The sequence below is a fragment of the Alternaria conjuncta genome, assembly GCF_024043145.1.
Source record: "Alternaria conjuncta strain BMP 0040 chromosome Unknown scaffold_3, whole genome shotgun sequence".
NCBI classification, from domain to species: Eukaryota; Fungi; Ascomycota; class Dothideomycetes; order Pleosporales; family Pleosporaceae; genus Alternaria; species Alternaria conjuncta.
In genome coordinates this window covers 345,840-366,149 of record NW_026250092.1, presented here as the reverse complement: position 1 = coordinate 366,149, position 20,310 = coordinate 345,840, and the positions used below count along the sequence as shown (strand labels likewise).

General features: G+C 52.0%; 7 protein-coding genes across 7 annotated transcripts; 3 read left to right on the top strand and 4 right to left on the bottom strand.

Moving 5' to 3' along the window:
- Window positions 1-391: 391 nt before the first annotated feature.
- On the top strand, window positions 392-1,451 carry J4E85_002089 (uncharacterized protein; the record flags this gene model as incomplete). Its single annotated transcript, XM_051466369.1, has 2 exons — window positions 392-453; window positions 509-1,451. 2 exons carry the CDS (start codon window positions 392-394, stop codon window positions 1,449-1,451), a joined length of 1,005 nt encoding a protein of 334 aa, XP_051329224.1.
- A 69-nt stretch (window positions 1,452-1,520) lies between these two features.
- Window positions 1,521-3,701, bottom strand: J4E85_002088 (uncharacterized protein; the record flags this gene model as incomplete). The annotated part of the gene is made up of 1 exon (XM_051466368.1): window positions 1,521-3,701. The coding sequence occupies one exon, from the start codon at window positions 3,699-3,701 to the stop codon at window positions 1,521-1,523; it is 2,181 nt and encodes a 726-aa protein (XP_051329223.1).
- A 512-nt stretch (window positions 3,702-4,213) lies between these two features.
- J4E85_002087 (uncharacterized protein) lies at window positions 4,214-6,075 on the bottom strand (the record flags this gene model as incomplete). Its single annotated transcript, XM_051466367.1, has 4 exons — window positions 4,214-4,521; window positions 4,569-5,296; window positions 5,350-5,699; window positions 5,758-6,075. The coding sequence occupies 4 exons, from the start codon at window positions 6,073-6,075 to the stop codon at window positions 4,214-4,216; spliced, it is 1,704 nt and encodes a 567-aa protein (XP_051329222.1).
- Window positions 6,076-9,748: 3,673 nt separating this feature from the next.
- Window positions 9,749-10,453, bottom strand: J4E85_002086 (uncharacterized protein; the record flags this gene model as incomplete). The annotated part of the gene is made up of 1 exon (XM_051466366.1): window positions 9,749-10,453. One exon carries the CDS (start codon window positions 10,451-10,453, stop codon window positions 9,749-9,751), a length of 705 nt encoding a protein of 234 aa, XP_051329221.1.
- A 1,955-nt stretch (window positions 10,454-12,408) lies between these two features.
- On the bottom strand, window positions 12,409-14,676 carry J4E85_002085 (uncharacterized protein; the record flags this gene model as incomplete). The annotated part of the gene is made up of 1 exon (XM_051466365.1): window positions 12,409-14,676. The coding sequence occupies one exon, from the start codon at window positions 14,674-14,676 to the stop codon at window positions 12,409-12,411; it is 2,268 nt and encodes a 755-aa protein (XP_051329220.1).
- Window positions 14,677-15,168: 492 nt separating this feature from the next.
- J4E85_002084 (uncharacterized protein) lies at window positions 15,169-16,541 on the top strand (the record flags this gene model as incomplete). The annotated part of the gene is made up of 2 exons (XM_051466364.1): window positions 15,169-15,844; window positions 15,892-16,541. 2 exons carry the CDS (start codon window positions 15,169-15,171, stop codon window positions 16,539-16,541), a joined length of 1,326 nt encoding a protein of 441 aa, XP_051329219.1.
- Window positions 16,542-16,949: 408 nt separating this feature from the next.
- Window positions 16,950-18,019, top strand: J4E85_002083 (uncharacterized protein; the record flags this gene model as incomplete). Its single annotated transcript, XM_051466363.1, has 2 exons — window positions 16,950-17,418; window positions 17,472-18,019. 2 exons carry the CDS (start codon window positions 16,950-16,952, stop codon window positions 18,017-18,019), a joined length of 1,017 nt encoding a protein of 338 aa, XP_051329218.1.
- Between the last annotated feature and the right edge of the window lie 2,291 nt (window positions 18,020-20,310).

Genomic DNA, 20,310 nt, shown 5'->3' with positions numbered 1-20,310 from the left:
ACGCCTCATACGGTGAGTGCATCGCCAAAGATTTGACGGATGCGGGCAACACCACGGTGAGATGTCGACTTGGTTAATTGCGACGCATGCGACATTTCCTCGGGCGTGCCGCTACGATAGTTCAGCGAGATCATATCTGCAATAGAATTTCACATTGTGCCCGGCAATAGAGTCGTGTAGAAGACATGCAAGTCATACACTCACACTCACGCTACTGGATGATACTCAGCACACGAATAATGAATTTGGTGATGACAGCATTGGCTGACTCGTGACGGAGGACCCTGAAACACCCGTGGGGCCAGCCCGCCATGTATCTTCCACCTAGACACTAACCACGAGTACAATCATACTGATATCCCGACCAAACCCTCTATACAGACCAAGGAACATGGCCTCCAAACAATATGACGCGTCGAAACTCGTAGCATATGGCAGTGCTGCTGCTGGCCAGTAAGTCTCCACCGGCTGCCTGTCAGCCTCGTGTACCAGACTAACACAACACCAGCGACGGCGTGCTCAGCGACCCATCCGGCGGCGTAGTAGTAAAACCATGCACCCTCGCTGAAATTGACTTCTACGAATCCCTCGCCGACCACCCAGACCTCGCGCGCCATCTCCCCACCTTCATGGGCCAGCTCTCCCTCTCAGCCGACCAGACCGCCGCTACCGAGTCCGTCGAAAGCGGCACCATACAAACGGCGGATGGTACAATCGAGCGCCTGCATGGCAAAAAGCTCGCGACCGATCTTCACATAGTACTAGAGAACATTACACACGGCTTCAAGAAGCCGAATGTTCTGGATCTGAAGCTTGGCGCGCAGTTGTGGGACGAGGCTGCGAAGCCGGAAAAGAGAGCGCGGCTAGATGCTGTGAGCAAAGAGACTACAAGCGGCAGCCTGGGTTTCCGGATAGCAGGCATGCGCACATACAAGGGAGCTGAGGTACCTGAGGTTCCGGAAGATCTCAAGGAGTATGTTGAGACGGATAAGGAGGGCGGCTATTGGGTGTACAACAAAATGTATGGACGCAAATTTAGCGCCGAAGATGTTGGCGAGGGCTTCACAGACTACATCTTTCCCGGCGCCAAGTCAGAAGCGGAGCTTGACCGGGCGAGGGAGGTGCTCGCTTACTTTTTGGGTGAGGTCAAGGACATTCAAGAGGTCTTCGAAAGCAAAGAGAGCAGGATGTACAGCGCAAGCATATTATTGGTTTATGAGGGTGATGTAGACGAGTATGCAAACACCAAGCAGAAGCTACGTTCCGCGCATCCCGAAGACGAGGATGAGGACGACGAGGAGACTGTGCCTAAGCTAGCCGAAGTCAAGATGATTGACTTTGCACATGCGACGTGGACACCAGGACAAGGGCCGGACGAGAACGCGCTGCAGGGTATGAGGAGCACGGCAAAGATATTGAAGGAGTTGTTGGACAAGGCGCAACACGACTAGTTCATGTTTTGGGAGCCTAGAATCTAGACGATGTATACCCAGAAGCACAGCTTAATACTATTACCGAGTCTAACTACTCCCTAGTAGTGTGTCATCCCAATTTCCGACTCCTCCCATCAGTGACTCAAAGAATGCTGCGTCTACACCTTGAAGCGCCCAATCGTCCGTTCCGGCGGCCCACCCTGGATAATATTGCGACGTGTCGAAGATATCATCATGAAGTGCTAGTGGCATTGACTGAGAGTGCTGCGTGCCCGATTCTGGTATCAGCAGGTTGGATGACGGATTGCCGTTAATATCCTGACCGAACGAAGCAATGTTGTCATCGACACCCACTGCGTTCAAATCAGAGGGCACATCAAACATTACCGCACTAGAAGTCTGGGAACCTGGCCATTGCTTGGTGATGCCGTTCGCACCAATCTTGATGATCCCAAAATATGGAATTGAGAGCTGAAACTGTTCGCCGCAGCCCTCTTCAAGCCGATTAACCGTGCTCTCGCTGCTGTGACTGAATCCACGCGCGGCGTCGCTTTCAATCAGCAGCAAGTTACGAAGTTGCTCAGCGCTCTTGCCCGTGAGAGGATCGTTCGTCTGTGTCTCGACGAGTTCCAGCTTTTCGACAAGCTGCTCTACCATCGCGCGATCACCGGGTCGCTGGTGCACTAGAAAACTTTGATCCTTCCAGCGCCTGCTGTCTATGTGCGCGATCAGTATTGTCATACCCGCCATCAGCGCAAAGAAGTCGGCTGTATGGCACGATTGGGTAGAGATGGGCCGGAAATTGTGAAATGCGACGAATCTTGTGAGAATCTCTCGGGCCGCGTTGATGCAGGTGATCTTGGCGTACATGTGGAAGTCAGATCCTGTGGCGCAGCGTATGAGGAAAGGCAGATGGAGGAGGTGAAGCAGATTGTACTGGTAGATCTGACTTCGAAGCCGCATTAGTTCCTCAAAAGTCTCTCTTGCATTTGGTTGGAGACCAGTAAAACTGGGTGCGAGCCAGTACTTGTCAGGAACTGATGCCGCGACGTTCTGGAGGTCGCGATCTATTTTACGGGTAGCTTCGATATTCTGGTGTGGGTCTCCTCGGTTGCGGTCAACGATACCACAGGCGATGAGAGTATGTGCTCGGTCTATTCGACAGCTTACACTGGTCCCAGGAATGGAGTTCTCCACGCTCATCTTTTGGCCCCCATGAGGTAGACCAAGCATCAGGCTAAGATAGCTGTCCATATGAACAATCCGGAACCAAAGGAATTTAGGGTCCACCCTGTGCTTGCTCTCCAGATACTTGACAGGCGGAGGGCTTGATGTATCCAGTCTCATCAGCTGCGCAAACACCATGGCTCTTCTGAAGGCGATCCAAGCTCGCCGAAGGTTGCCGGCGTTGGATTGGAAGGTGGCTTCGTAAACGATACATTCTAGTCCTTCGATGCAGCCTATCAGATGGTCTTTGGTGACGACCAAACGAACAACTGTTTCCACCAAGCGAGTGGCGAGGACACCTGGATCCCCTGAGATGCAATCGCCCTTGTTGCACCGAAAGTACTGTAGCATAAGGGCGAGGATGAGCATATGCCTAGCGATCAGAACCGGAGGTATACTCGAATGGTCAGGAATTGTAGCCAGATCGTCGGCAATGTCCAATGATTCGTTTTGTGAGGGGTCGATGGATGTCGTGAGACATTGGTAGCTGTACAAGGTCGCGTTGCGATCGGTCTTGCACAAGAGCTCCAGATCTTGTTGCGGTGGATACGCTCGACGTAGGGCGGATGATATGCTCTCGCCGTCTTCCGTTTGTAGAAGAGGTTGTTCCGGTGTCAGCGCGGCTGAGCTAGGTGTTGGAAGCTGCACATGGCTGATTGTTGCGTCGTCTCCTGGATTTTCCGATCGCGCAAGCAATGCTTCTGCCCTTTGCAAGCGTTGGAGAAGATGCTCATATGGAATATCAGGAGCATTGGCGATATTGTTTGAGCCTCTACTAGGACGCAGCAGTGATGCTTCTTGACTGCTATCGTTGCCTCCAAGGAATTCCTCTTCCGGCTGAGTCTGGAGAACGCATGGCACCTTCCGACGGCGACATGCTACACATATGGTGTCAGACGTCGCATCAAATGTGCATTTGACCTTTCGCTTCTTGCAATGCCAGCAGCTTGTTGTTCCTTTCCGAAGTTTGCGCCGCTTGCTGTGAGGCTCGAAGTTGGTGGTGTCGGCGTCATTGACGGATGATCCCGGTGAGCCTTCCATGGCTGGTGACAGTAGCCTGAGTTGAGGGCACGGTACCTCCTCTCGAGCAAAGCGACCAAACGTGTGGCACGCTTGGATCTAGTGAATTTGTTGCTGGCATCGTATCATAAACAGATGCGATGATGGTGACATAGGGAGAAGTTAGTAACTTAGGGGCGAAAGGAAAAGAGTGAGGGCAATCACCGAGACCTCGGCGGAAGGTTCTCCGCCGAACACATCCTTCAGGCATCAGCAAGGCCAACACCCAGCCACCACATCATTGAGTCGATGCGCAACGGACTTTCGTTGGCCTGGCTAGAAAGCGGTCGCGTTTTGATTACAATTCTATGAATATCTCTACTATTACAAGATCAGACAACACACATGCCTCAAACGTGTCAAGGCGATGCATGTCCAAGCATCGCCAAAAGTACAATCCAGGTATGTCCAGCACGACCCCAGCGATAGCGTCGCGTCGGTAGCAAGTGCGGGCGATTTGTCGTGCATCCCTACCCAGACGTAGCGCGTGTGCTCTACGCGGCTCCGGCCTGCACCTGTTCCATGTTCAGCCTCTTGAAGGGTACCAATACGGCAGCCACGGCAGCTGCACCAGCCAAAGCGGTCGCAATAACGAGCGCGATCCTGATGCCCGCCATGTATGCGACCACTATGCCTGCTATGTCTTCCGCGGCGAAGTTGTCCCGAAGTTGGGTCGCACCAGATCCAATTACTGCCAGCGGGTTCACGTTCGGTGCTGTGCTCGCAAGCGTGTTGATCATGCGATTGACAAATCCAGACTGAGCCGCAGTCAACGAGAATGCACCGCCGATGGTTTGGAAAACTGCGATGTGTTAGTTGATTCTATGTGAAAAGAGCTGGTATGCATACAAAAGATCGTTGCCGTCGCTGAGGACATGTCCTCTGCCTTTGCATTGGCCTGACCAGTATTGATGGCCATCTGGAAGCCTAACCCGACTGCAATACCGTAAAAGGCCTGATAGCCAATCCATTTGCCCAGCCCAGTACCAATGTCGAATGTATACATTAGACCGGTAGCGATAGTCGCTAGAAAGGCACCGCCAATCATGAAAGGTGCAGCATAGCCTGTCTTTGAGACAACACCGCCACTGACGATGCTACCCAACACCATTGCGAGGACCAGTGGAAGGTTCAGTACACCCGAATTGATTGCGCTACGGTTGTCGACGCTCTGAAAATAGAGAGGTAGGTAGTACAGCAAGACGAGATATGATGATGAGAAGAAGAAGATGAAGGCAGATGGCTGCCATAGTGTTCGCTCGCGGAGAAGTCGGGGTGGAAGCATCGAACGCTCGCCGTTGAAGATCTCCCATGTAATGAAGGTAATTGCGATAACGACGAAGCCTACTAATAGGCCGATGACGTAGCTGCTGTTCCAAGGTCGCTTCTGGCCGCCATTTTCGAATGCTAAGATGTATGCAACGATGCCACCCATCACGAGCGCAATGCCGAGAGGATCCATTTGCAAGAGCTTTTCCTTCCAAGTCGCTTGGGTAATGACAGCTTGTGGTGGAGTCTTGTAAGTGAATAGGATCAGTGCTGCAGAGGCGCCGCCGATAGGAAGGTTGATGTAGAAGCTGTGCCATAATTAGCATGTGAGCGGAACAGTCATGAGAAAACATGAACCTACCACCATCGCCAGCTCACTGTGTCCGCGAAGACTCCTCCCAAAAGCGGACCGACGACGCTGGAAAGGCCATATACAGCACCAACAATCCCCATTAGAGCTGGTCGCCGTTTAGGCTCTGCCGCGAACGCCGCCATAGTGAACGCCCCAGTTACTACGCCGGCGGAGCCGACACCAGCGATTGCGCGGCCAACGACGAAAGTTATAGAATTTGGAGCGACGGCGCAGATCAAGCTTCCCATTTCAAAGACGAAAATGGCACCCAGGAAGGACCACTTGAGTGGGAAGTAGCGGTAGAACTTGCCAGACATGGACTGGAAACCGCCGAACGTCATGAAGTACGCGGAACCATACTAAGACATGTCAGTATTCAAGCACTCAAGTAGCCAGAGCGAGCGTGTAAAAGCTCACCCATGAAACCATGTTAAGACCTCCAAATTCGTCTGTGATCTTGGGAATGGCTGTTCCAAGAATTGTCATATCCAGGGCTGTAAGAAAGACTGCGCAGAGTATGGCAATCAATATGGGCACCAGCAGTATGCCACTCGGATATTCTTCTTTGATATCATCAGGCTTCTCGTCTTGTTCAGATTTGACATCTTCCTCGATGCCTTGGTTGTTCTGCTGCTGCGTCTTCTCCTCAGCGATGTTTTCTGGTCTCACGACGCCACCAGCCGATTGCGCTGTTGCATCGAATGCGATCGAGGTGTGTAAGTTGTGTTCGTTCATCGTGTGCATCTGTAGTCGAAACTAAGGACGATGTTGGCGGGAGTGTTAAGGGGACAATTTGCAGCGGTAAAGGAGAGTAGCAGAAGTGCCACACATATACTGATGTACGGACGAATACATGATTCGGTTCTTCGAGCAAAGCTCCGATTTCTTTGGCTGAGTAGATGTTCGTCGGAGGACGAATGGAGGGCGAGCGCTTGGCACATGCTTCCGCCGAAGGTTTCGGCGGAAGCGATCTGCAGCCTACATTAATATAGAAACATACGAAATAAGTAAGCTAACGTTAACATAGGCCCTAGACCTATTTAGTTTTTCTTTTCTTGTATGGTGCTTGTGTAAGACGGCCCTGTTAGTCGGATGCCGACGTCGGGAGCTGGTGAGGTCCCCCAATACGGCATGCGAGAAGAAGATCTTCCCATAGGCAGCTTCCGACGTCCAATGTGCATTGTTGTCCAAGGTTTGGTCTAAAAACGTGGTGCACGTTCAAGAATCGTCCACCGGCGGAACTGAGTGGCGCGCATTGTCGTCGCAGTAAGTAAACAGACATATGTTTTGTAAGAGAGGTGGTGCATTGCGGGTTGCTATTTGTGGTTAGTCGGCGCTTCATTAAGATTCGTGATGCCACCTCTTCCTCTTCACACATCTACCCCTTCCACGTTACAATGTCGCCAGATCTCCGTTCAAAGATACTTCTTCCGCTTTACATTTACCCCCATCCGGGTGCATGGGATCCTCTCTATACAGCGTAGTGTTTCCTTCACCGCTAACACGAAGTTTCACTGACTTCTCTCAGCATCGCCGCGGCGCCGGATGTTCAGTTTCTGGTAATCGCCAATCCAAACAGCGGACCGGGTGCTGCACCGTGGTGGCCGAATGAGGACTATCTCCGGGAGATACCGCGGCTAAATGCATTGCCGAACGTCACCACCCTGGGCTACGTGCGTACAACCTATTGCAAACGGCCTGTTCAAGACATCCTTGATGATATCGAATCGTATGATAGAAGAGGTCGAGAGAACAGTGGGTATAGAGTGGACGGCATCTTCCTTGATGAAACAGTGAATTTGTACTCGGAGGAAGTCAAGAGCTACCTCGACACCGTTGATCGCAGAGCGCATGTCCTTGCTGGCGTCGCGGAGGAGAGAATGGCAAGTCTTCATTTATCCATGCTGGACGGATGAGAGTTACCCAAGCTGACTAGGCCAAGATCATTCACAATCCTGGCACAGCAGTCAGTACTGAGCTCGCGACTCCGGGACCAGAGGTCACAGTAGTGGTGGAAACAGCCTACAAGGAGTTCGTGACCGAAGAGTACCAAGAGTGGCTTGCTACTTCGCCGTACGAACGGTCTCGTACTGCGTATATGATACATTCAGTTCCGCAAAAAGATGTCGAACCGTTGACAAGAGCGCTGCGTGAACGGGCCGCGTACTTGTTTGTGACCAGTGCGTCTTGCGACTTCTACGGGCAGTTTGCCGAAAGCTGGCCTAAATTTGTCGCCTCGCTAGCACGGCCCTGAACGCAAAGGCCGTCAAATTTCTTGAGCGTTGGTTGCGATGGTCGGTGGCCGTGTTGCAAGAAGTCGCAGAAGGTGCACATCTATGCAAACCTTTCTCCATGAGCAGGCGTCGTTTCCTTGGACTGATTGACGGTCAGGAGCCGCTTGATGTCGCGATTGCTTGGGTTTCAGACAGTCTTATGACTACGCCTTTGAACCTAGTCCGCTAGTTCTCCGACCTTTCTCTTTCTTGCTCTCCTAAGGCTTCCTCGATAGTAGCCCATATCCTACACCTGTTCCAAAGTCCGTCAGGCACGTCAAGTAGACGCTCGTCACATCCACTGACCCGAAAGCGTTTCTTCGCAAGAAGCTTCGCGGCAAACTTCCAGTCCCAGCAAGCAGTAGGGTCCAGAAGTGCTGCATGTGGAGTAGTAAGATGCTGCTCGATCCACTTGGTGTCCAGATCCCAAACATGCGGATGTAGACTTCCGTCCCGGAGGCTGTCTCGCCAGAAAGCGGAATCGAGTGGTATCTGCAGAGCCAGCATCTTTGAGGTACAATGGAGTGCTATGACAGACTGTATTGGAAGGTAGCTGCACACCACATCCAATAATTCCGTCGGCAGGCGCTCCAATCTTTGGGGTTCGCGCGTTGCTTTTGGCGTACACTTGGATTCTTCTCTACGACGCGGCGAAGTCTGCAATACTTTATGTACGAAAAAGGCAATATCTCCCACTTCGATGGGATCGGTGTAGAACTTCTGTGAATCATTAATGGCGAGCTTGAAGGACATATTGTGGTTGCCTACATCATACTTTGCGCCCCAACATTCTAGCCTGCTCAAAGCCAATGCGCTCCTAGGTCCATAATCGCATGAAGAAGAACAAAGATCAAAAATGTCGTTTGATGTCTCGAGTGGCTCGTCTATACGGCATTTTCGTCGAATGAAACGCGCACTCAACAGACGATACAGCAGTTTAAGAGCAGACGTCGGCACGGCATCCTTCCTTCTGGAGTCGAAGTGGTCAATGGCTCGACAACTGATCGCGATACACGATTCATGTAATGGGAACAAGGTTCGGTAATCCGGTGCATAACACAAAGCGTCGAGCCAGATATCATCTTGGCCAGCGTCGCCAACAATTCGAAAGTAGCCCGAACCAGCCATGTTGAAGGACGCAATCTCGGAGAGGAAGATACCTGGTATTTCAGACACGTTGATCGGCCTTGTCCGGACTTTAGCGCGTGAAGATAGTTGAGAGCCGCTTCTTACGTCGATCCTTCGCTAGCTACCGTATGTTCAGCTACATCTTCGATGCTACCAAGAAGACGAAGGCTGTACAACCACTACGATGCGCGAAATATCAGCAGTCTGTAACGCTTGTTTCAAAGAGATGGTTTACCTGGAACCGCATGTCTTTTGGGTCGATGTTGTAAACATCGCCTTCGACATCGAAAGGACCACCACATATAACGCAGAATCTTGAATCTTCCATAGCGCAGCGCGCATCGCTCTTCCAGTCATCCGCGACCTTCGAAGAAAGTAGACTACCCATGTTGAAATTGCGCGATGAGATAGCAGCTGGCAGAGAATCAGGCGGTGACGGCGGTTGTTGATCCGCAAGATGAGAACGCCCCGTCCCGTCCACCTATTTTAGTCTGACAGGAGGCGCATCCGCATCAAATTCGAGATTCAGATGAGCAAATGTCGGCAAGACGGTTGTGAGACGCCAAACTGAGTGAGCGACGCTGAATAGGCTGGTTGCGGTGAATCGATGACGGTAGCGCGTTCCGCTGTAACTCGAACAGGTATAGCGTGTCCCACCATCGCCGAAGCGGGTTGAGATGGCTGAGACTGTATATTTTTATCCTGCAAAGCGCGATACATTTGTCATGTCTGTGTTCATATTCGATTGGACTTGTGACATTTGTAACGACAGTTTAGCCTGAAGACGATGGCCTGCGCACTCGACTTTGCGCGGTTACAAGCCAATACTGGCCTCGAGGAAGATCGCACAACGAGACATTGAGAAATACTCATGAGCTCAAGCACGATGCTTGCAGCCATGATTATATAAATGTTACTAACATTCATGGCACAAATTTGAAGGTGCACGCAAGTTCCCACTCCCATCGAACATCCGACGGAACTCTCCATTCATCGTCTAACGTATATCACCATGCTCCAGCCAGCATGCCTATGTCGATATCTTCTTCAGATAAATAACCTCCTGTGTCAAAGGATTTGGCTTCTCCAGTCACTTGTCGTATCCACGTATCGTGTTCATCGTCTGTCTGGACTCTACCTGGCTCAAGCACGTACATATGCCCACCCCACGTTGTACGAGACCTTTCCTTGGGGTGTCGCCAGTCGTGGAAGGTTGTTTCTATAGGACCAGATAGCTCAGAAGCAAGCTCGATTTTGACTAGCAGGGGGTACTGTGTGTACAATCGGGGGTGCTCTTCTTTTTCGGCGAGCATAGAAAATGTGTCTATAAAGTGGGTTCGATCTTCTTTAGTTTCAACCCGTATCCAGAGCTCTTTTAGCTCAGGTAGCACCTGCTCTTGGGTGGTGATCAGATCATATAGTTGGCGGGGATCTGCCGGAGCGTTGTCCTCGTTCATGTGTAGGCACAAAAGCTCCAGGTGCTGAGGTAATCGCAAGCACCAGCGGTCTGATACTGCGATCGAGACATCCGTAGGACCCCACTCGTATGCATTCGCAACAGTCATTTCATCCAGCATCCTCCATACATCAGCAGTGGTATCCAATCGCCTCAAGGCGGTGAAGTGGCTCAGCGAGTCAACCAGATGGTCAGAACTATGTTGCTCTTCGTCTTCCTCGTTCTCATCGTCCAGATCGGCCAGACTTATTGGCATGTGGACAATATCGAGAAACAACTCCTCCAACGTATGCTTTAAAGGTTCAAGCAAAGTGATGAGCTCCGCTGCTGTACAACCTCCAGGGCTTAAGTACGGGTTGTATGAATAATAAAGCCGTTTCAACCGAGAGGAGGCGGACAACAACTTTTGCATTTCCTCGCCTGTGATGGCAGAGTTGGGAAGATGGAGCGTTGTAAGTGTTGTGCATCCCAAGGGTTCAGAAAAGCCTGGGACCTGGAGGGGACCATTCGGACTATTGTACCATAAGCTTACTCGGGCCAGCTCAATGGTTTGTAGTGTGGTATTGCCCAGAATATCTTGCAAAAACGTCGAGGGCCATGATTCTGCGCAATCGTTGGTCGCTGTGATTCTGACCAGCTGGGAAAACCCGTGTGCGGGTAAGTTCCAAGGTAGTAGAAATTCCAAAGCATCCGTCGGAAAGGCGCGCAACTCAAGTATGCGAAGATTTGGTAGCAGAGCTAGCATCAGCGCGACCAATGCATCTTCGTACCCAGCACGCAGAGTACGACAGAACAACAGATCGTACGGGGGATCGTATGGAGGTTCAGGAAGATTGTCCAGCGATAGTCCTTCGATGGCTAAGAGATCCTGGAACCATTTCTGATTGTGGTGGCTAGCAGCCTCCTCTGCGGTCGCCCCTGCGGCTTCATACGGGACGATGACATCAATGACTTGCGCAGCCTTTGCAGCTTCCGTAAATTTGTCGTACTCTTGTCGGGACATAAGCTTTGGACGGGGTTTCGAGATCCTCGTAATCCACGAATGTAATTCTACTCTACGGACATATTTCTCGCCAATGTCTGGCCTCGCTACGATTCTGCCGACGAATGACGAGAGTGGACTACCATGCGGTTGAATATACTCTCGGTAGAGTGCCGGCTCTGCATGCTGTCGAAGAGTCTTACATGTCAAGCTTAGATTGAGAAGATCAACCTGTGGAAGGAACAACGTGATGTGTGCCACCAATTCAGCGGCCAGTCCGGTAAACTGCGGTGACGTCTTCGAATTAGCGTTTGCGCTCGAGCCTTCGGGGACCTGCTTCTTTTCCTGCCTGTGTCTGGGCATCTTGGCGTCCAGCAAAACGTTGTATGTAGGATTTCATTCGTATAAGAGAGTGTTGGCGCATAGGTACTCGAGGACGGGAGCAACCAAAATGTAGGTGAGGAGGCTGGGAGCGATTACAACCGCAGGCTGACCCCACCTTTCTCTCGCGGCACCGGCTCCCCTCAACACAGAACATCACTTACTAGTCGAAGCTTCCACGTTGTGATCGGTATACTTGTTGAGTTGCGCGTTTGTCACATAAAGCATATGCGCTCGCTAAACGTCTTTATTAGCACTTGAGTCAAGGCGGAAGTTATAGTAATACTGCCTACCTAGGTACTTCTCGGATACGTGGGCGGTGTCTCGTACCATAGGATGGATCAGGGTACGAATCAAGCTAGCAACCTGCTGAGCAGATGCTGAATTTCCGGGCGATGAAGCATTCCTGTTACTGCATCTACAGTATAGAAAGATATCATATAGGACGTGATCTCATGAGCAGTCACGTGCCGGAGGCTGGATTTGCTAGCGTGACATTCTCGCGTTCGTTCGGCGGCTGCGAGTGCTGCGCGTCCTCAAACCTCCACTCATCATCCCTCACAGGCCGCAATCAAGTCTTCACGACGGTTGTGCATCTCATCCCGAGTTCTCGTTGTTCTCTATCGTTTAGTTTTATTGCTCCCTGAAGTCTCCCTACAGTCTGTCATCGTCCAGCACCTGCCGTAACAGCGCGCAACCGAACACCCTTGAACAAGATCCCGAGACCAAATGCCTCACTTCCCAACGCCAAGTCGGCAGTTACAAAATAAGATCCAAGGCTGAAAGGAGCTATTTACGGTCAAACGACGAGTGTTTTTGTCATATGGTGTTTTGACGGCACCACAACCTCAGATCCATTTCTCGAGACTGCGACGGTCGTCAGGCTCATGCCTGCCATGGTATTCCTCATGGTATCGTGTATCGCCTCCTGCAGTCCTGCTCTGAACACCCTGGCCAGAATTCGCCCCATCAAGCATATCTAGCTCAAAAGGACCGCCATGTGCACCTCTGCTCTTGTCCGCACCAACCCACCCACCGACTGGAGTTCCTCTGCGCTCTTCTCGACGCGGGAATAGATTTGTGTTGTACGTCTGCAACCTAGCGCCAGCAGGACTCATCGTTCTATTCTGCCCTGGGAGCATCGGTACGGGAGGCGGCAGAGGTAGATCTTCTGCTGAGCTATCACGAGAGTTACCCTTGAGCACGGAGCGAATATTTTCTTTCGAAACGATGCGCGTAACGCTGCGATCAGACTCATCGCGCAATAGCTGTTGAGGACGAGCGCTGCTGGCCAGCCCACGTGTACTGTTCCATCGCTCGGGGCTTCTGGATGACACGGACGGAACGGTATGCTCCATTCCGGGCCATGGTACTGCTCTGGGCGGAGAAGTACCCGGCCACGCAAGAGGGTTTGGTGTCGCCTTGCGATGGATGTCGTTCGACGCGATACGCAGATCGCCGGTATATGCAGTTGGCTTAATAGGCACAGGAAGCCTCGTGACTGGCTTTGAGGGCTGAACGCGTTGCGGATCTCTCGCAGTGTCCTCGCGTACAGTTTTGAGCTTTGTCAACGAGATCTCGTCGTCCCAACCACTGCCCTCGTAGCTTGGAACCCGTGCATCCTGGTGTGCTCTTCCCTTCTCGATCGTTGGCGCGACCCGCATCTCAGGCTGGTACTTGTGGTGCAGCGGCTGTGGTAGAGCACTCAACTGGCCCATGGGCGAATGTATCGATTCGTCCGTGTCGTCGCACATCTGCATGCGCTGATGGCTATCGGGAAGGATGAGAGTGTCTGAAATATGGGTTGACGTGTACACACTCTGGTCAGATGGCTTGCGCACTGTATCAGGACGGGGCCATGGCGTGATGATAGTGGTATCCGTTGAGGCGCCACTCACATGCCTCTCGGTTGACGAGGGCTCGGAAGGGCGATAAGCTGGTGTTTCATCAGGTAGATGGATCTGTCGTGTTACACCATGCAGCGGACTCTTCGGCTCCTCCTTCGACGCCATTCTGGACATGCCTCGAGACAGCGAGCGGCGGATGCTATCTGAGTACCGTCTGATTGGGCTCTCGCTGCCATCCTGGTCTTGTCTGCTGCGGTCCTTATCGGGAGAGCTGCTCTTTCCTGGGCTCCGGCTACCGTCACGCTTTACCACCTGGGGCTGGAAGGCCCTCACTTCGCCCGTCTTCTCTGCGGCCTTCCTGCGTTCTGCTCGGGCTCGCTGTTCATTCAACCACTCCTCCATCTTATGTTTGAACTTGGGCCGTTCAACCAAACCGCCATACTGAGGGTACACATCGCGAAGCTCCTTCTCGGCGTCGTCGTACTGCTTTCGCGTGAACACTCCAGCACCGCCAACACGCTTGTGGAATGTTGCGCCTTCATCACTGACGACCTTCTTCGGCAAGGAGATTATGCGGTACGGCGTGGGCGACATCAGGCTTCCTCCAGGTACCAAAACGTTGTCCTTGGGAAAAGCGAGACCAGATGGGCACCGCTCTTCGATGTAAAGCGCGAGGCGACCGTAGTGTCGTCGGCCTTTGACACTGTAGGAAGCGCGAACAGCATTGACGATCGGCACAAAGACTGCTTCCCAGGCTGTGCAGATGTTGCGGAGCTCGAAGTAGTCAATGTTCCACGGATTGCGCGACTTGCCGACCTTGAATACCTGCAGCAACCAGGCGAAGAGGTGTTTCTCGTACGCCTCCACAGTCCAATCACTCTTGTCGATCACTCCATGCACGCTGAAGTCTGATGTGTACTCCGCGCTGTACTTGTCGGCGCGTGGGTCATAACGGTGTACACCTTCGTCGAATCGTGTATAAAACCACAACAGGTCTGTGCGAGACACACCGTCCTCCCCCTCCTCTCTGGCTATCGCCGTTGCACGTGGTACCGCCTCCGGTTGACGCAGGAATATCGAATCGCGGAATACGGCCCATGGCTCTAGAAACGCAGCGGTCGCGAGAAAGCGCTCTTCGAGGCTGTCCAAGTTGGGGAGTTGCAGTAGCGACAGTGCTTGTTTGAGCTCAGGTGAGATCTTCTCCTTCTCGCTGCGTGTAAAGAAGTCGCGCATGTTCTTGAGTCCTGAATTGGTAGGAGAGTGCGCCATCTTGGCTGAGTCGTGGGCGCAACGATTGCGGCTTTGGTTTGTGGGGAAGGTTTGGGCTGTTGTTGTTAAGTGGCAGGGCACAATATCGCTAGCGCTGTTCCTTTTTTGCGTCTCGGTGAATGCAGATTTATTCAGGCGGCAAGATTATAACATCTGGCTCGGGAACGCAAGGTAGCGGTCTCACCTTCACTAGGACCCCGAAAGTCCGCCGCCATACGCTCCGCATCTGTCGGAACTGGTGGCCAACGAACCTTCCGAGTGGTAAGATGCATTCGGTCGTGCAGCAGTGATGCCAATATCGCGACTACGGGCTAGCATTCACTTCCATAGTTGCTGCATCGACGACGACCCCAAGCCCCGTTGTTGCGCCAAGCCGAGCTAGCCGGTCATACCTTCCATCATCATAAGCTGCGAATCTCTGGTATCCTCTTCTCTTATCTGATACTTCTGGAACTCGGACTCACTGAAAGCAGCACCCCGACAATCACAGCCATGCTCTACAGTATTCCCGTGGTCTCCTTCCTGGTTTGCGGCGCGCTCGCTGCGGTAGTCCCCAAGCTGGACCATTTTTCGAGCCTGCCAGATCAATCTTGCATCATTCCACCCATTACTGATGAGCAAGTCGAAGCTCAACTGGCCGCTCATGCTACGGATATCACGGATACTGCAGATACCACAAACGGTCAGGATACAACCCAGTATGGCGGTGCTTCACTGTTCAACTATATTAATTGGGGCGGTCCACAGAAATGGACCGACATCGTTTCCCCAGGTAGATCACTGGTTGCTTACTGCTTCTATTCTGAGACGGACCGTGCCAGGCTACTTGAGCGCGTCGAAGCAGCTGTAGCCCTCTGGAAAGCTGCTCTAGGCGGAGAGCGTGGCAGAGACAACGGGCATGATCTTCAATTCAACGAATGGTATGACTACAAGGCGTCCAAGCATCACTTGTGCTATGATCCGAACCCCGAAAATAAACAACAGTGGAACCCTTCGTTGCCGACTACAACGTTGGTGATCATTCTGTCAGAGAAGATGACCAACGGAGCTTACGCGACTATGGGGGCTGGCAGCGCGGCTGATAGAGGCAAACCCTGGAAACTCCGCTTGTCAATCGGCCCAGAGACGGCTGCCCTGGTCGTCGCGCACGAGATTGGTCATGTGCTCGGTATGTCTCAAACAAACAAATATCATGATCATTACTGACACTTCAAGGCATGGGTCACGAACACCAGCGCACAGACCGCGACAAACACGTTGAGTTCGATTGCAAAAAGTTGAAAGGCTACTCGGACGCGCTCGCTCGGGCCCGAAAGGCTCTCCCGCAATTCAAGGACCACCAGCTATGTCTGTTCGCAGACTACTCCAAGAAGTTTCAGTTTCCCGCTGTCCACTATACCATGTCCGTGGCTTATGGTAGCCCTGCCCAGTACTGGTGGATGAAAGCTGATACCGAGTACGACGTGGACTCTATTATGTCGTATAGCAGCTTCCAGCATGCCAACGAAAAGTGCGCCGAGGGAGACCACCCGGAAGAATGCCCATTGAGGAGGTGGAAGGTGCCTGGAGATAAATCGCAAGGAATAGCGTACATCGAAGATGCTGAAAAGCCGAGTCCAGGCGACGTCCGCTGGGTCCGCACCAATTACCCATACCAAGGACCCCATATCGACTCAGTCGAGAATGCGGGCATACAAGATGAGAATGAGGAAGCCTCAGATGAAGACTTTGATCGAAATCCATACATCGAGCGAGGTAAGGTGACTGGCGAAGATCCCAAGGTTCTAAGGATGTTGGATCGTCAACGGGCGAAGCTGGTAGAGGAAGAGAAGGCTGCCAGAGATGTTGCCAGTGCTGCTATTTGATGCAGTTGCTCAAATAGTCCGAAAAAGTCCGGGGCGCCACAAAGGCCGTGCATTCGAGGCTTGAGCGTCCGGCGAGTGTTTTCCAGTAGCGATGCTCTTTCACCAGAATGAGCATTGTGACTCAAATGCGTAATTGGCCGATGCGCGTTGCAGTCGGATTGCCCCTTGTGATCACGAGTACATTATGGCATCTGCACTTATCCTAAATACTCCCTTACACTCCCTATTTCCAACATTCCTTTGCTCTTATCAACTATTTCTAGCATCATCATGAGATACCTCCCGGTCTTTGCGGCGGCTGCCATTCAGGCGATAGCGGCGTCTATTCCCCCAATATCCCCTATCTTCTCAGGTCCATGCGCTATCCTACCTCCGTCTAACGACACCGAAACTCCAACCTATGATGGGATGCAATCTGGCGCTACATCTCTCTGGGGTCACGAAGGCAGTGGAGGCCCCAAGAAGTGGACGGAGCTCTACATCAAGGGCATTACATTGATACCGTACTGCTTTCCGACAGAAGAACATCGCAAAGCAAATGTTGAGAAACTAGAAGCAGCTATCAGAGTGTGGATGACAGCTCTCGGCGGCGGACCGTCGCCGGGTACAAACCACAAGATCATCTTCTCGGAGTATGTTGACTTCTCACAGAACCCAAGGTACTGCATAGATGTCAACAGTCCAGCTGAGAGCAAATGGAATATGGCTGTACCATACAAGACAGTCGCCATCTGGAAGGACGATGGCGTGGGCAAAGCCGCGGCCGCATCCACTGTGGGCATGGGTGATACGCCGGGAAAGCCTTGGGATCTGAACATGTGGATAGACGTAGAGGCCAGCGTCACAACTGTAGCACACGAACTTGGACATGTCATGGGTACGTTGGACATTTCCCGCGATCTCGGATGTTACAAGATTGACAAACAAAAGGAATGATGCACGAGCAGCAACGCTCAGACCGTGATAGGTACATCCATTACGACTGCACAAAGCTCACCGACTACCGCACCGCCCTCGCACGCGCGCGTGAATCCGACCCAAGCACGACGACCGACGAGCTGTGCAACGACGTCACAATTGCTGATAGATACAACTTCAGCGGCCGCTCCTACACCGATACTGTTCTGTACGGGAAATCCGAGGATGGCTGGACACTGAACCCCGATTCACCGTACGATGCGGATAGCATCATGCACTACCACAGCTACATCATGGGTAATGAGAATTGTCTGAATGGCAACCAGGCGGAGTGCCCAGTAGCGCGTTACAGGGACAGTACGAATCATGATCTCGGATATGAGATGATTCCTATGTGGTCCAGGCCGAGTTCGTGGGATGTGGCGTGGGTCAAGACGCAGTATGGGTGGAGGTACAGTGGTGCTGAAGAAGGTGCGCAAGATGGCGGGGAGATTAGTGAGGCTCGTTTGGAAGAGCTCATCGAGCAGGGGCGAGAGCTGTATGTTCAGGGCCAAGTATAGTTCTGCTTAAAGGCTCTCATCATTCGTTCGTTGCACATCCAAATGGGGTGAGGGTAATCTAACCGAGGGTCGCGCGCTCTCACCTTCACCTCGTCTATTTAGCGCGTCGCACGCCCCAGGCCAATCTCTATTGGCCAGAATACAGACTAAAGCAACTACCTTCTTCATCCACGTCGCGACAAGACTAACTCATCCGTCAAAATGGATCGACCGTATCGCTCACTCCGGAATACGAATCAAGAGTTATGGCCAGGTCTAGAGAGAACACCCCCCATTGATAAGCAGCGTAAGCATCCTGTAGGCTAGAGGCCGCACAAACTCAACGACAGAAAAGAAATCTCCTACACCATCAATTCATCCGTTTTCAATAGTTGGCTGACCAATGATTAGCTCCTCCCAAGAAGCGCAAGATCGAAGGCTTTGCAACGGCTACAGCAAAAATGCAACAACGTCACGAAGAAGAAGTGGCAGAGATGTCGCAACTCACCAACGAACTTACGACCCTCCGAAACGATGTTGCCTCTCTGGTACAACTCAAGCGTACCATCAGAGAGCAAGCTCAGAAGATCGAAGTGCTCACTCGCAAGTCGGAGGTGCGAACCGAAAAGGACACCCTCGAAAGACAAGCTGAAAAGATCGACATGCTCAACGAAGAAAGCCGCAAGTGGAAGGAGGAGTACGCGAGACAGGTCGAGTTTGCTCGGGAGCTAAGGAAATCGGTCGACCATACAAAGAACGAGAAGAAGACTTTGGAAGATCGTCTCAACCATGAGAGGAACGCTCATGAAAAGCTTCAGCAGGCCTTGTCGTGGGAAATGAACGAGCGGCGGAGGGTCGAGCAAAGGCTGCAGCAGCATCTGGCTTTGTACAAGCCACCTGCTGAAGCTTATGATTGTTATGGAAGGCGACTGTGGTAAAGGGCAAATGAGCTACTCGTCATAAGAATCTTGGATCGTGCGCCTCCAGAAATCTTGCCTTTACCTGTCACACCATCTTCTCGGCTTGACAGGTACCGCAGCAGCCGTCGTTTCGGCATTTGTATTCTAGTCACAACGAATCTTCCTAATTCCACCTTTCGTCAGCATAATGTAGACAATGAACAGTAAAACACTAATCGACCTTGAAAGCAAACCCTTCGTATCTAAGCCGCCAGCTTATAACGGCAGCTTCACTAGGTCCTACCCTAATAGATGATCGCAAGCATGAGTCACGATCAGACTTCCACCGATACAGCGACTCCGAGTGCCGATAAAAGTTATCCGAAGAACCTTGTCCTTAACATAGGAGGCCGCAAATTCAAAGTTGCGCGCAACACTCTGGAGACAGAGTCAGGCATTTTCCAACGCCAGTTCTCTGTCTGCTACTCTTGGACGCCCGAACCAGACGGCTCGTACTTCCTCGATGCCGACCCCGACCTTTTCGAGCACCTCCTCCGCTATATGCGTCGTCCTGAGGTATTCCCGCTGTTTTACAGCGCGATGAACGGCTTCGACTATGACTTGTACAATCGCTTGCAAGCTGAAGCGCTGTACTTTCAAATGAACAAGCTGTATAAGTGGATTGAAGCAAAGGTACTGGGTATTCTATGATCCTCTACGCTTGATACTGACATGCAGCTAGAAGTACCTCGCCGCTATTAAAGTTCAAACAACAAATCCGAAAGTCCGCGATTTTGCAAGCATCGGCTTGATGCATCCTGAGATCCTTCCCGTAAGTAAGACTGAGGAGTGGTGCGTTGTTCCACGAACTGAGCAAGTGTATCTCTGTCCACGCCGAATACGGCGTCACAGAGGTTATCCGCAGAGGTGTGGTCGGCAATGCCATCGGAGGCAGGCGGGATTTGCCGTAGAGTATGAGGAAGTGACTTCTCTGGAGATGGTCAGCGTACAGAAAGAGACAGTATTTGATGAACAGGTTTGCAGGGTGAAGTGGGAACACCAGAGATCTGGGTCAGGCATGGATTGCGAATGAAGATTGAGTACACTGGAGTATACGCCAAAGGCTGAAACTTGATGGACATTAGGTCTTAGAAAAAGCCCGGGTCTGGGTATATCGCTAGCGCACGATAGCTTTCTCAATATATGAGCTTCTATGTACCCGCCTCCGAGGGAGTGATGTCATGGTGTCAAAGTGGTGCATTCTTCGCATTGCGACGAGCCGCTGAAGGACGCCGCCGTGCCCTGATGCAGCTGCTTTCCTCTGTGAGACACAATGAGCTCGTAGGGCTGTTAAGACACCACAGAAGAGTGCAGACCGCTGGTAATGAGAGAATGTCGAGATTCCCCGCTGCC